Below are 11,540 nucleotides of genomic sequence, written 5' to 3'. Positions count from 1 at the left end.
TGCAAAGCTACATTTTTGAAGAAGTAGAAAACAGCACTATTTCTAAATTAAAAGCCTGTGTTTAGAACAAGCTTACTTAATGACTAACTGTATACTGCAGGCGCTGGTGAAAGCAAAAGCTGTGTTGCAGGCTGTGGTAACTCCCACTTGCACTTTCCTGACTTCCGCGTTGGTCTAAGGCTGGGCGCCGCGGGGAGGTGCTAGTTCTGCGCCCGTGCGCTTCACTCTTTGGAAGTGATCACACCTGTTTACACCGGTGTGAGGCGTGGGGCACAGGGGGCTGGGGCCCCTGGGCTGTGGGGACAGAGGGAAGGGGGTTGGCCAGGGAGGGGGGGTCCTGCCCTCGGGCTTCTGCTTTGCCCAGGCACTCAGGGGCCCCTGGTTCGCTCTTGACCTACTAATGGGGGAGGAGACAGACAAGAAGAGCCGTAGGGGGAGCTGCAGTCAGCACCTTCCATATACCCTCCATTTACCTCTTGGGCATCGAGCGCTCCCGAAGCTCTTCAGAGGCCTCGGTTCTTTGGATGTCTTTGGTCTTCACTAGTCTTCTTGCTCAGGTGTGTATGTGCGCACCCATGCTGTAGCTGCAGTCAGGTCTGACTGCACCGCTCTGTACTATAGGTCCACCATGCTCCTCTGTCCTCGGGGTTCTCCAGGCAAGAATACTACAGTGGGGAGCTGCTCCCCTCTCCAGACATCTCCACCCGGGGCTCGAGCCTGGGTCTCCTGCACTGCAGGTAGGCTCTTTACATCAGGGAAGTAATTACTTAATTGTAGTTATTTTCCAGCAACACTATTTGGGGGTTGACCTCAAGAGTATCCCCATGTTTTCCTTTCCCCTGTGATTTGAAGCTGCTGCTGACACCCTGGTGCTCCCACTGGGTACCTTATTATTGTTCACCCACATGGCCTGCCCCAGTGCCGCCCCTGGCCACAGAAACTCTGTGAGCTAGCAATGGAGTTCAGTCAATGACCTACCAGCAAATCTAATGAAAACTGCCCATGAACTCATGGTTTTCAACCCATTCCTGAAATGTGAATTGATGCAACTTGAAGGACAAACTCTCATACAGCAAGAACTCTGGGAAGGGTGTGGGTAGGGGGAACATGGCAGAGACACCCACTGGGCTCCTAGGAGGCTGGCCCCTTCTCTCCTGGGGGGACTGAACACTCAGCTTTGAACTGAGCACATGGCTGCCCGAGACTACAGACATTCCCAGCATCCTCTGAAGCGGGGATGCTGGTGAGACCAGCTCTCCCTCCAGGATGGAGGGAAACCTCGTGTGCTCTCCCTTCTCCTGCTGTCTTGCTGTGGGAACGTCAGCCGAGAAGGGGAAGCTCCATTCTGCTCCAGGTCCACCCTGGAGGGGGCAAACGCCCCTGGGATGACAGAACAGTATTCCTAGGACGAGAGTGGAGCTTTCTGGAACAGCCCTGCCAGACCAACCCCGGGCTGCCTCACTCCACATCTAAATGGGGAACAGACGCACACTTCTCCTGGCTGTAATTTGGTGGGGACTTTTTTTTTTGTCCACAACCTTGACTGGCACATCAGGCTCTGAGGGGGTTTCTGTGCAGCAGCCTTGTCAGGCTGCTCCAACATGCAGAAGTCTGGTGTTTTCAGCTCTCCTTTCTGTGGGAGGACAGCCAAGCTCAGCTCTATCTGCTGTCCTCTCCAGCTGCGGCTCTGAAAACCTACGTGGAAAATAGATGCTCCCGACTCAGTGAATCAGGAGGTGATCCCTCTACCTTCCAGGGAGATGGACTTGTTCCTTCCCCCGCACCGCGCACCCCCCACTCTCCCCTAAACACATAACTGGCTTTGAGATGTGTGCTCTTTTCCTGATAATAAGGGCAGTTTCTAACTGCACAGCCTCGAGGCACAGGCATCTCGTGTGTGGTGTAACTGGATTATCACAAGGAAGATGAGTTTCACTCTGGTAGGTCCCCTGCTAAACTGATGCATTGAAAACTTTCAGTGGAAATATCACTAAAACCCATTTTCAGTATTAAGCTAAAATGTGGGAAGTTGCTAAGTTTTGCCCTAAGTTCTCAGGTCAAGGAGACAGATATTCAGGATTTCCCAGGGGTCTGATCTTGTTTATGTAATTTCTTAGATATCCTTCACCCTTATGGAACCTGCTAGTTTATAGAGAAAAAAAAAACGCATATACTGAAATATTAAACTGCTTGAGAACATGGTAATAAGTTTGATAATTCATTTATTCATTTGTGCTTGTCTGAAAAGTGTCTTCTCTTTCAGGGGTAGTTTAAAATATAATTTATTAATAGTAACTGTCCTTCAGGTCCATGTGAGCCTTAGAAGAGGCATGGGGAGATGAGAGTTGACTCACGCCAAGCTGCTCTGGATGATTCTCCATTAAATAGTGACAGTCTCACCCACAGACGACTGATGTCTCCAGCATCACAAGACAGGGCTGGTCTTTCTGGAGGAAGCTCACAACCACATCCTCACAGGTCACTGACTCCTGAAAACACAGCGGGTGTTCCACATCAGGGGGTACTGTTGCAGGAAGGGGGACCCCTTCCAGGGCCCGAAACTGGGCTCCTGTCCAACACTCGGAAGTGAATTGTCCGAGGAGACACATGTGCTGACAAAGCAAGAGAGTTTATTGGGAAAGGGCACCAGCATGGAGAGCAGGAGGGTAAGGGAACCCAAGAGAACAGCTCTGCCACACGGCTCGCAGTCTCGGGTTTTATGGTGATGGGATTGGTTTCCGGGTTGTCTTTAGCCAATCATTCTGACTCAGAGTCCTTCCTGGTGGTGCACACTTGGTTCAGCCAAGATGGATGCCAGAGAGGAGGATTCTGGGAGGTGGTCAGACATGTGGTGTCTCCTTTTGAGCTTTCCCAACCTCTTCCGGTTGGTGGTGGCTTATTAGTTCCGTGTTCCTTACCAGGACCTCCTGTCATAAAACAGCTCATGCAAATGGTTACCGTGGTGCCTGGCCAGGCTGGGCGGTTTCTGTCAGCATGCTTCCCCTAACGGTCCCACTGCGGTTTCATAGATCAGGCCACAGCATCCTGCATCCCCGGGTCAGATTCTACCACAACCTGTGCTGGTTGGACCCACAAGCTAAGAATGATCTTTATTATCTTAAATGTTATAAAGTTGTGAGACATATGAATTCTATGGCTGCCAAATCTCAGCGTCTGTAAAGATACCTGGGGCTGCTTTCCTGCTGCAATAACGGAACTGTGCAGATGCCGCAGAGATCGTAGGACCGTCTAAGATACTCACTATCTGCCTCTTAGGAAGACTTGCCAGCTCTGGCTCAGTAAAGTGGTATTTTAAACACGGTATGCTGGAGTTTTGGTTGAAGAAAGGTAAAGTTTTAGTAAATTTTGCCCCATGAAATAAATCTTTTTTAGTAATGTAAAACTGGCCACCTTACTCAGTAATCTCAGAATAAACACAAGGACAGCAAATATTTATTAATAATTGAAAATTTGTTAAAGAATCAGGTCATTTAGGTGATCTTACTTCTGCATGACACATTGACATGGTTGATTCCAGAGTTACATTTTCCCTTAGGATCAGGTGGATTCTATAGCCTCTCCTGTGTGTGTGTGTGTGTGTCTGGCCTGAATGGTTGCATGCTGCTTCTTTATTCTTGCCACCCTGGCATTGCTTAGAGACCCTGGGTGTTTCATGAAAGCAATGGCCAACTGCCGCGGCCAGCACAAACAAGAGTCGCACCTGCACAGGGAAAGAACGGAGCGTCCCCGCTAAGAAAATAAGAGAGAGACAAAAGATGGGGCTGATCCTCTCAACCCCATCTTTTGTCTCTCTCTTATTTTCTTAAAACAGATAATGGACCTGGTTATACTAGCCGTTCTTTTCAACGTTTTTGTCTTTCTTTCCAAATTCATCATAAAACAGGAATTCCATATAATCCACAAGGACAAGGCATTGTGGAATGAGCCCATCAACGCCTTAAACATCAATTATTAAAACAAAAAAAGGGGAATGAACTGTATAGCCCCTCACCGCATAACGCCTTAAATCATGCCCTCTATGTTTTAAATTTTTTAACTTTAGACACAGAAGGCAATTCAGCAGCCCAGCGTTTTTGGGGAGAACGATCCTCATGCAAAAAACCACTTGTACGATGGAAGGATCCACTTACCAATCTGTGGTATGGGCTAGACCCTGTATTAATATGGGGACGAGGGCATGTTTGTGTTTTTCCACAGGATGCCGAAGCGCCGCGTTGGATACCGGAAAGGCTGGTACGCGCGGCGGAGGAACTCCCTGACATATCAGATGCATCGCATGACACTGAGCGAGCCCACGAGTGAGCTGCCTACCCAGAGGCAGATTGAGGCGTTGATGCGATATGCTTGGAATGAGGCTCATGTACAACCTCCAGTGACACCTACTAATATACTGATCATGTTATTATTATTGTTACAGCGGATACAAAACGGGGCGGCTGCGGTTTTTTGGGCATACATTCCTGATCCGCCCATGATTCAATCCTTAGGATGGGATAAAGAAATAGTACCTGTATATGTCAATGATACAAGTCTTTTAGGAGGAAAATCAGATATTCACATTTCTCCTCAGCAAGCCAATATCTCCTTTTATGGTCTTACTACGCAATATCCTATGTGCTTTTCTTATCAATCACAGCATCCTCACTGTATACAGGTGTCAGCTGATATATCCTACCCTCGAGTGACTATTTCAGGCATTGATGAAAAAACCGGAAAGAGATGGTACCGTGACGGAACCGGACCTCTCGACATTCCGTTTTGTGACAAACATTTAAGCATCGGCATAGGAATAGACACTCCTTGGACTTTATGTCGAGCACGGGTCGCATCAGTGTACAACATCAACAATGCCAATGCCACCTTTTTATGGGACTGGGCACCTGGGGGAACACCTGATTTCCCCGAATATCGAGGACAGCGTCCACCCATTCTTTCTGTAAACACTGCTCCTATATATCAGACAGAACTGTGGAAACTTTTGGCTGCTTTTGGTCACGGTAATAGTCTATATTTACAGCCCCACGTTGGGCGCCACCTGCCGCGGCCAGCACAAACAAGAGTCGCACCTGCACAGGGAAAGAACGGAGCGTCCCCGCTAAGAAAATAAGAGAGAGACAAAAGATGGGGTTGAGACCAAAATGGCTGATCCTCTCAACCCCATCTTTTGTCTCTCTCTTATTTTCTTAGCGGGGACGCTCCGTTCTTTCCCTGTGCAGGTGCGACTCTTGTTTGTGCTGGCCGCGGCAGCCAACCATGCTAAGAGGCCTAACCCTGCCTCTGTCTCGTGTCTTTAGGAGCTAAGTGCATGTCAAATGCGTATGAAAGGTCCAGATGTAAAAGTTCAGGTGCCCATTGATCCACACCACCTGTGTAAAGGGAATGTCCTTCTTTTACCGTCATGGGGGTAATTGGGGCCAGACGTGAGGACAAAGCGCACGATCAGTCCAGGTGCAAAAAGGCAGTTGTCCGCTTGCTTCACAGCTGCTGTGCGAAGGGAAAAGCCTTCCTTTGGGAAAACAGCTCGGATCTCATAGAGACAAGGGCTGCCCCCTGCAGAGTGGGGCCAGTAGCCTCTGGTGGGGAAGACTGCGGTGATGACTGACTGGCTGGGGGCTCCCAGGATGAGGCAAGAGGCTGAGGAGCCCAAGTCTGCAGAGCCAAGGTCATACCAACAGCTCCTTGGATCTGCGTCAGTCTGAGTGGAGCAGTGACTTTAAGGGGCTAGGATGCCAGCTGCCTGCCTGGAGGCCACAGGAGGAGGGGGCCGAAAAGCAGGCGGTGTGGCTCATCTTGGTTTCTGAAGACACTTCTTTCTGGCACCAGGTGCCAAGCTATGGCAAAGACTGTATTCTTTTTATAAAACTGCTTTAGCTGTTCTAATTCATTTGCCTTTCCATCTTAGTTCATTTAAAAGATAAATGTACAAATGTGTATATTTTTTCTCTTAACACCAGTGGAAACCCTAATTTGGCTATTTTTATCCAACAGTTCATCACGCAGATCTTTCAAGTCAGTACCGATAAAAATGCCCTTATCAGATCCCTCTTAATGGCTGTTTCCTGAATGTTCTGTTTTTATACTGATACTAATATCAATAATCTTATTACACAAGTATTTGCACAAATGTTCCTCCCACGCTGATGTGTTATCATTGGACCTTCCTTGTGGAATATGAAAAGGTGGGTTTATGGCTGTTTATCATTCATTCTTTGATGGCTTCTGGACTTTAAAAAATGTATCATGAGTCCATTCTTTTATTCCACAGAATAAAAGTCATTCATGCATGTTTTTACCGAATCCTTTCACGGTTTCAGCTTTACAGTCCACACAGTCTAAGTCTCACTAAATTCCCAAGTCCGCCCGGGAGCAGGGACCTGCCCTTGGGCCGCCTGGGTCCGACCCTCGGGGATCGCGGAGGAGCGCGCCTTCTCCCGCAGCTGCCCGGGGAGGTCTCCCCAGCTCCCGCCCTCCCGTCTGTTGTCTGGGTCTCCGCGCCCTGCGGGGCCGGGAGCCGGCTCCCAGGCGGACGCCCGGGACAAGCGGGGCGTCAGGGCGGCCCGGCGGTCGGGGTGCGCCCGGGGCCGTGTGCGCCGCTCGTCGGGAGCCACCCAGCGGCCGCCGCCAGCCGGTCCCTTCCCGGGGAACGCTGGCGACTCCCGCGAAGGCTGCGGCTCGGCCGCCGAGCCCGGGGCAGAGCTCCAGGGGCCGGGGGTGCCAGCGCCATGAGACCCGGGAGGAGCCTGCTGTCGCCGGAGAGTCGGGCTGCAGGTCCGCGGCCTGGGCGGGCGGCGCCGGCCGGTGTCGCTGCCCGGCCCGGGACCGGCGCGCCGCGGGGCCCCTTCTGCCCGCGGGCGCCGCCGGGGCAGCTGAGCGCGAGCCGGAAAGGTCCCGGCGCCGGCGTCCGCCGGGTCACACCTCCTCGATGTTTCCCTCTCGCCCGGAGGTGCGGACCACACGGACGCACGCGGACATGTCCAGTCTCCCCAGCCTCCCCCATGGACCCCGACAGTCCTGACTCACGAACGTGCGTCCTCTCCCCGCAGAGGGACCACGGGCCGCCCGTCCTCCTCCCCAAAGGGCGCCCGGAAGCGCTTCCTTGTCAGCCTGGGGGAACGGGCGTCCCGCTGCCGTCGCGGCGCTGCGGCTGCTCCCAGGCGGCCACGGTTCCCGGTGACGGGCCCAGGACTCAGCCGGCGGGTTTCCTGCGGGTCGGGCTGCATCTATGCGAGGGGCGCCCTGCGACCCTTCTATTCTCCTCGGGCTCAGAGGTGGGAAGAATGGTGTCCGCGTGGAGGCGCTGTTTCGCGGGTGTGAGACACGGATACGTCTGTGTGAGGATCACAAAGCCTACAGATGGGCGGCTGCTCTGGCGAGGTCGACCAGATGGCCCGACAGTTGTTGGAGCTCCTTGTTACTAATGTGGTAACCTGCTGTAATGTAGGTATCCAATGAGAAATCTTAAAATTAATTATAATGAAAATCACCATTATCATTGTTACTCAACAATAACGTAATTATTACCTTTGTTTGCAGTTAATTTAAGAAACATCGTTTCAAGCTTATCCACAGAGTATCCAATTGCAGACAACTAGAGAAGGATGTTGAGATGAAGAACTTTCTTCACACACTGGGAAGTCGGGGAATCTCTCCTTCCAGCCACGAGGCCCTGCCCAGCAGCAACCGACCTGGAAAACCAGACCCCAGCCTCCGCAGCAGTGGGCTCCAGGATTCAGTGCATGGTCAGTGACTGCCACCTTCCTTATTTTTCTTCCTTTCAATTTAGTACCAAATGGGGGAAACCAAATCTGTTATCTAAGCAGTCACCTGGGACGGCCCTCTTCCTGTCAGCCTGCCTCTGGCTACCCCATATTACACGCTCTGAGCAGGACACGCTTTCCCTTTTCCCACCAGAACGTGTCCCCACTCCAGTGTGTGCCCTGAGTCTCAGCCTAGGCGCGTGGTGGTGGCTGACTCCCTGCTCTGGAGACAAATTCTGAAGAAACAGTAAAGGATCGGGAAAATATCCTGGAGGAGGAAATGGCCACCCACTCTAGTACTCTTGCCTGGAAAATTCCATGAACCGAGGAGCCTAGCCATCTACAGGTCATGGGGTCACGAAGAGTCAAACACGACTGAGCATGCACACAGAGACACGGGCATCTTTGTTTATGTCTACAGCGCTTAGAAAGAACCAAATAAAGCACGGAGGATAATATGTGGTTGTTGTTACTTTTGAAAAAAAAATTCAAATTACTCATTTTAAGTTTAGATATATCTCATATACCAAAAACTTCTCCCTTGAGCACTGTATTGTAGTGATTGCCTATGCATATAGTTGTGTAGCCATCATCACTATCTGATCCAGAATATTTTACATTTTATCTCCCTACAAAGACACCTAGTGTTCCTTCATCAGCCACTTTAAGTTCCGCATTCCTCACTCCTTCGTCCTTATGGAACTGCCTATTCTGTGTATTCCAAGCACATGGGTTTGTGCAACTGCGGCCATTTGGGTCCGGCTCCTTACACGGTGCCGTGTTTCTGAGGCTTATTCTTATTTTATCACGTGGTCCAATTTTTTGTTTGGCTTCAGAACTTTCCTAAGTCTTTAACACACACACACACACACACACACACACACGCTACAGTTCTTTTAATGTGGAAAATACACTGAGGTCCAGCGTCGCCATTAGAACCATTTTATGCGCACAGTTCCATGGCATAAAGTACCGCCTTCCTGTAGGCACTCAACCTGCCCCCCAACCCAGAGCGGCCAGCGTGCACAGGGGGCACCAGCCCAGCTGTGCTACCCACTGTCAGAGCCCCCAGAGCGCCCTCCCAGGCCAAGACTCAACAATAGGCCACTTCCCAATGGCCAAAGAAGGGCCCATCTGTGCCAGTGGAGGGCGGTGGCCGAGGGTGAGAGAGACGAAAGGAGGGACGGACAGGAGGGTCTGCAGCTCCTGGTCTCCCCAGGCGGTCTTGCAACCAACTACTAATCACGCTCAACTTTGCTTCAGCTTCTGAGCTCAGAAATTAGCAAGTGCCTTCATGGTGGTATGGCCCTAGATGGTGGCAGCCCCGACCAGGCACCCCAATACCCTGTGCTGTGGGACCCTGCCATGCCAGCCTTACCAGCCCCTGTCAGAGCCCTGGGGTGCCCAGCATCTGTGGGCAAACCGTTCCTGACACATCCTTCAGCCCTCTGGAGGCCTAGCCATCAGGCTGTGACTTGGAGTTCCCAGGAGGTGGTTATCACTCAGGTTATGTGGCCAATGGCAATAGGGCCTGACCCTCTGGAAGCGAGTGGAGAAAAGCCCAGTGCTCTCCTTCAGTGTGGTCCTGGCACCAGCTGCGTGTCTCTCGCTGACACCCTCACTGCTTCATCCAGATATTGCACTTACCACTCGTGTTCCAGGCTGGGATTCTAGCGGCAGCCTTCCCAGGGTTGCAGCCTTTCCCAGTGACCAATCCCAAGTACCTATGCCTCAACCTCTGGACCCTCACATAGGTAGTACCGCTATCAATGCTTCGGGTTAAAAGCAGCAGATCTCAGACGCTGAAGACTTGTCCTAGGTCTTGCAAACAGCTCCGAACTGAGGTCTGGGGGCCTTTAATGCTGTCACCTGAGACCACGCCATCTGCCAGCAGACACGTCAATCTCCAGATAATCAGAATCAGAGTGATTAAGTGCAAAGAGGGACACATGCGTCATGTTGGGAGGAGGGGGGTGGGAACAACACCCTCTGCCTTTGTCTCCCTGCTCCCAGCTGCCCAGGGCCCCAGGCCGTCTCCTCAATATCCTGTGTCAACATGTTGTTCTCTTTCGACTCAGACAACATGGAGGGTCCCTGCCCCTCAAGTAGTAATTTTCTCAGTTTTGAGGGGTACACTCATGAAATGTCTTCCAGTGTAAAAATAAATGAAAAGCTAAAAATCACCCCGACCACTGGAGTTCCATATGAGGTGAGGGTGATATAAGGTCCCTGGAACTTCTGTTCTGGAAAGAGGGAGGGAGGAGGAAGAAAAAGCTAATCTTCAGTGAATGTAACCTTCACCTGGACTCTGTTTAGTCATTTTATCTCTACAGTTATTCAGTCATCATAACATTTACTCAAGGTCTTTTCTCTTTAGGGCCTGATGTTCTCATGGAGCTCACAGGCTGAAGAGATACTCAAAGTGAGCGAGTCAGTTCCTAGGCAGGTTGATAAGAAGTCCAGGGGTACCCGAGGAGAGAGGGGTCTGGGGTTCTCAAGGAGGAGGAAAGGACAAGCACCTTTTTTCCTCTTTTTTCTTAGTCTTAGTCACTTAAAACGTTTGTTTGTTTGTTTGTTTTTCTTTCTTTGGGCCCGGAACTGATGATTACACAACTCAGTTTAAACTCTGTGAAAGAAAGTGAACTTGCTCAGTCGTGTCCGACTCTTTGCGACCCCACGGACTGTAGCCCACCAGGCTCCTCTGTCCATGGGATTCTCCAGGCAAGAGCACTGGAGTGGGTGCCATTGCCTTCTCCAGGGGATCTTCCCAACCCAGGGATCCAGCCTGGGCTTCCCACATTGTAGGCAGATGCTTTACCATCTGAGCCACTTAAACTCTGTACTAGGGATTGTATACCAACAGTGTATCTGCTTGGGGACAGTTTCTCCTTCCTGAAAACCTTCTGATTAGTCCTGATATCTCAGAATGTATATTATGGGAATGGGTCTGGCAGGATCCTTCTGTTAAACTCTGATCCTGTTCGTCCTAAAGTGTTACTTGTGAGAGTGGCTCTGGTAAAACTTTCACAACCCTGAGACCTTCTTTTGATTTAAAGTGAAGTCGCTCAGTCGTGTCCGACTCTTTGCGACCCCATGGACTGTAGACTACCAGGCTCCTCCCTCCATGGGATTCTCCAGGCAAGAGTACTGGAGTGGGTTGCCATTTCCTTCTCCAGGGGATCTTCCCGACCCAGGGATTGAACCCTGGTCTCCTGCATTCCAGGGAGATGCTTTAACCTCTGAGCCACCAGGGAAGTCCCGTAACTAATGTAAAAAGTATATACGTCCCTTGCTAACACTAGCAAGGGGGGCACCCCTTATGATATCTATGTCAGAAGCTTTCTCTGACCTTTTTCCACTGTAATAAAACTCTGCTACACAAACGCTCTTGAGTGATCAATCCTGGCCCTTGGTCCTGAAGCTAAATCTTCTTCAGAGATCATGAATCTGACATCGTTCACAGTGAGCTCGACTGAATCTATAACAATCTCTTAAAAGCCAAGTATAATCTTAAAATAAGCTATGCTGCTACTAAGTCACTTCAGTCTTGTCCGACTCTGTGTGACCCCATAGACATCAGCCCACCAGGCTCCCCCATCCCTGGGATTCTCCAGGCAAGAACACTGGAGTGGGTTGCCATTTCCTTCTCCAATGCAGGAAAGTGAAAAGTGAAAGTGAAGTTACTCAGTCATGTGCGACTCTGATCGACCCCATGGACCACACCCTCCAGGCTCCTCTGTCCATGGGATTTTCCAGGCAAGA

General features: G+C 50.8%; 1 protein-coding gene and 1 long non-coding RNA gene across 2 annotated transcripts; both read left to right on the top strand.

Moving 5' to 3' along the window:
• The first annotated feature begins 685 nt into the window (after nt 1–685).
• On the top strand, nt 686–5,141 carry LOC138439021 (endogenous retrovirus group K member 113 Env polyprotein-like). The gene is made up of 3 exons (XM_069587283.1): nt 686–737; nt 2,307–2,478; nt 4,219–5,141. The coding sequence occupies exons 2-3, from the start codon at nt 2,339–2,341 to the stop codon at nt 5,126–5,128; spliced, it is 1,050 nt and encodes a 349-aa protein (XP_069443384.1). The 5' UTR covers nt 686–737; nt 2,307–2,338; the 3' UTR covers nt 5,129–5,141.
• A 1,363-nt stretch (nt 5,142–6,504) lies between these two features.
• LOC138439795 (uncharacterized) lies at nt 6,505–8,236 on the top strand. The gene is made up of 3 exons (XR_011256810.1): nt 6,505–7,458; nt 7,555–7,760; nt 7,933–8,236. It is a non-coding gene; the product is annotated as an uncharacterized lncRNA (long non-coding RNA).
• Nucleotides 8,237–11,540: the final 3,304 nt, after the last annotated feature.

This window comes from Ovis canadensis, chromosome 4, assembly GCF_042477335.2.
Source record: "Ovis canadensis isolate MfBH-ARS-UI-01 breed Bighorn chromosome 4, ARS-UI_OviCan_v2, whole genome shotgun sequence".
NCBI lineage: Eukaryota > Metazoa > Chordata > Mammalia > Artiodactyla > Bovidae > Ovis > Ovis canadensis.
This window is presented reverse-complemented; position numbering and strand designations above follow the sequence as displayed.

What these genes read in the sequence shown, in the direction of transcription:
- LOC138439021 (XM_069587283.1), top strand. Translation starts at nt 2,339, where the DNA reads ATGAGAGTTGACTCACGCCAAGCTGCTCTGGATGATTCTCCATTAAAT. An exon ending in TCACAACCACATCCTCACAG is followed by an intron (nt 2,479 to 4,218) that starts GTCACTGACTCC and finishes GTTTTTCCACAG; the next exon opens with GATGCCGAAGCGCCGCGTTG.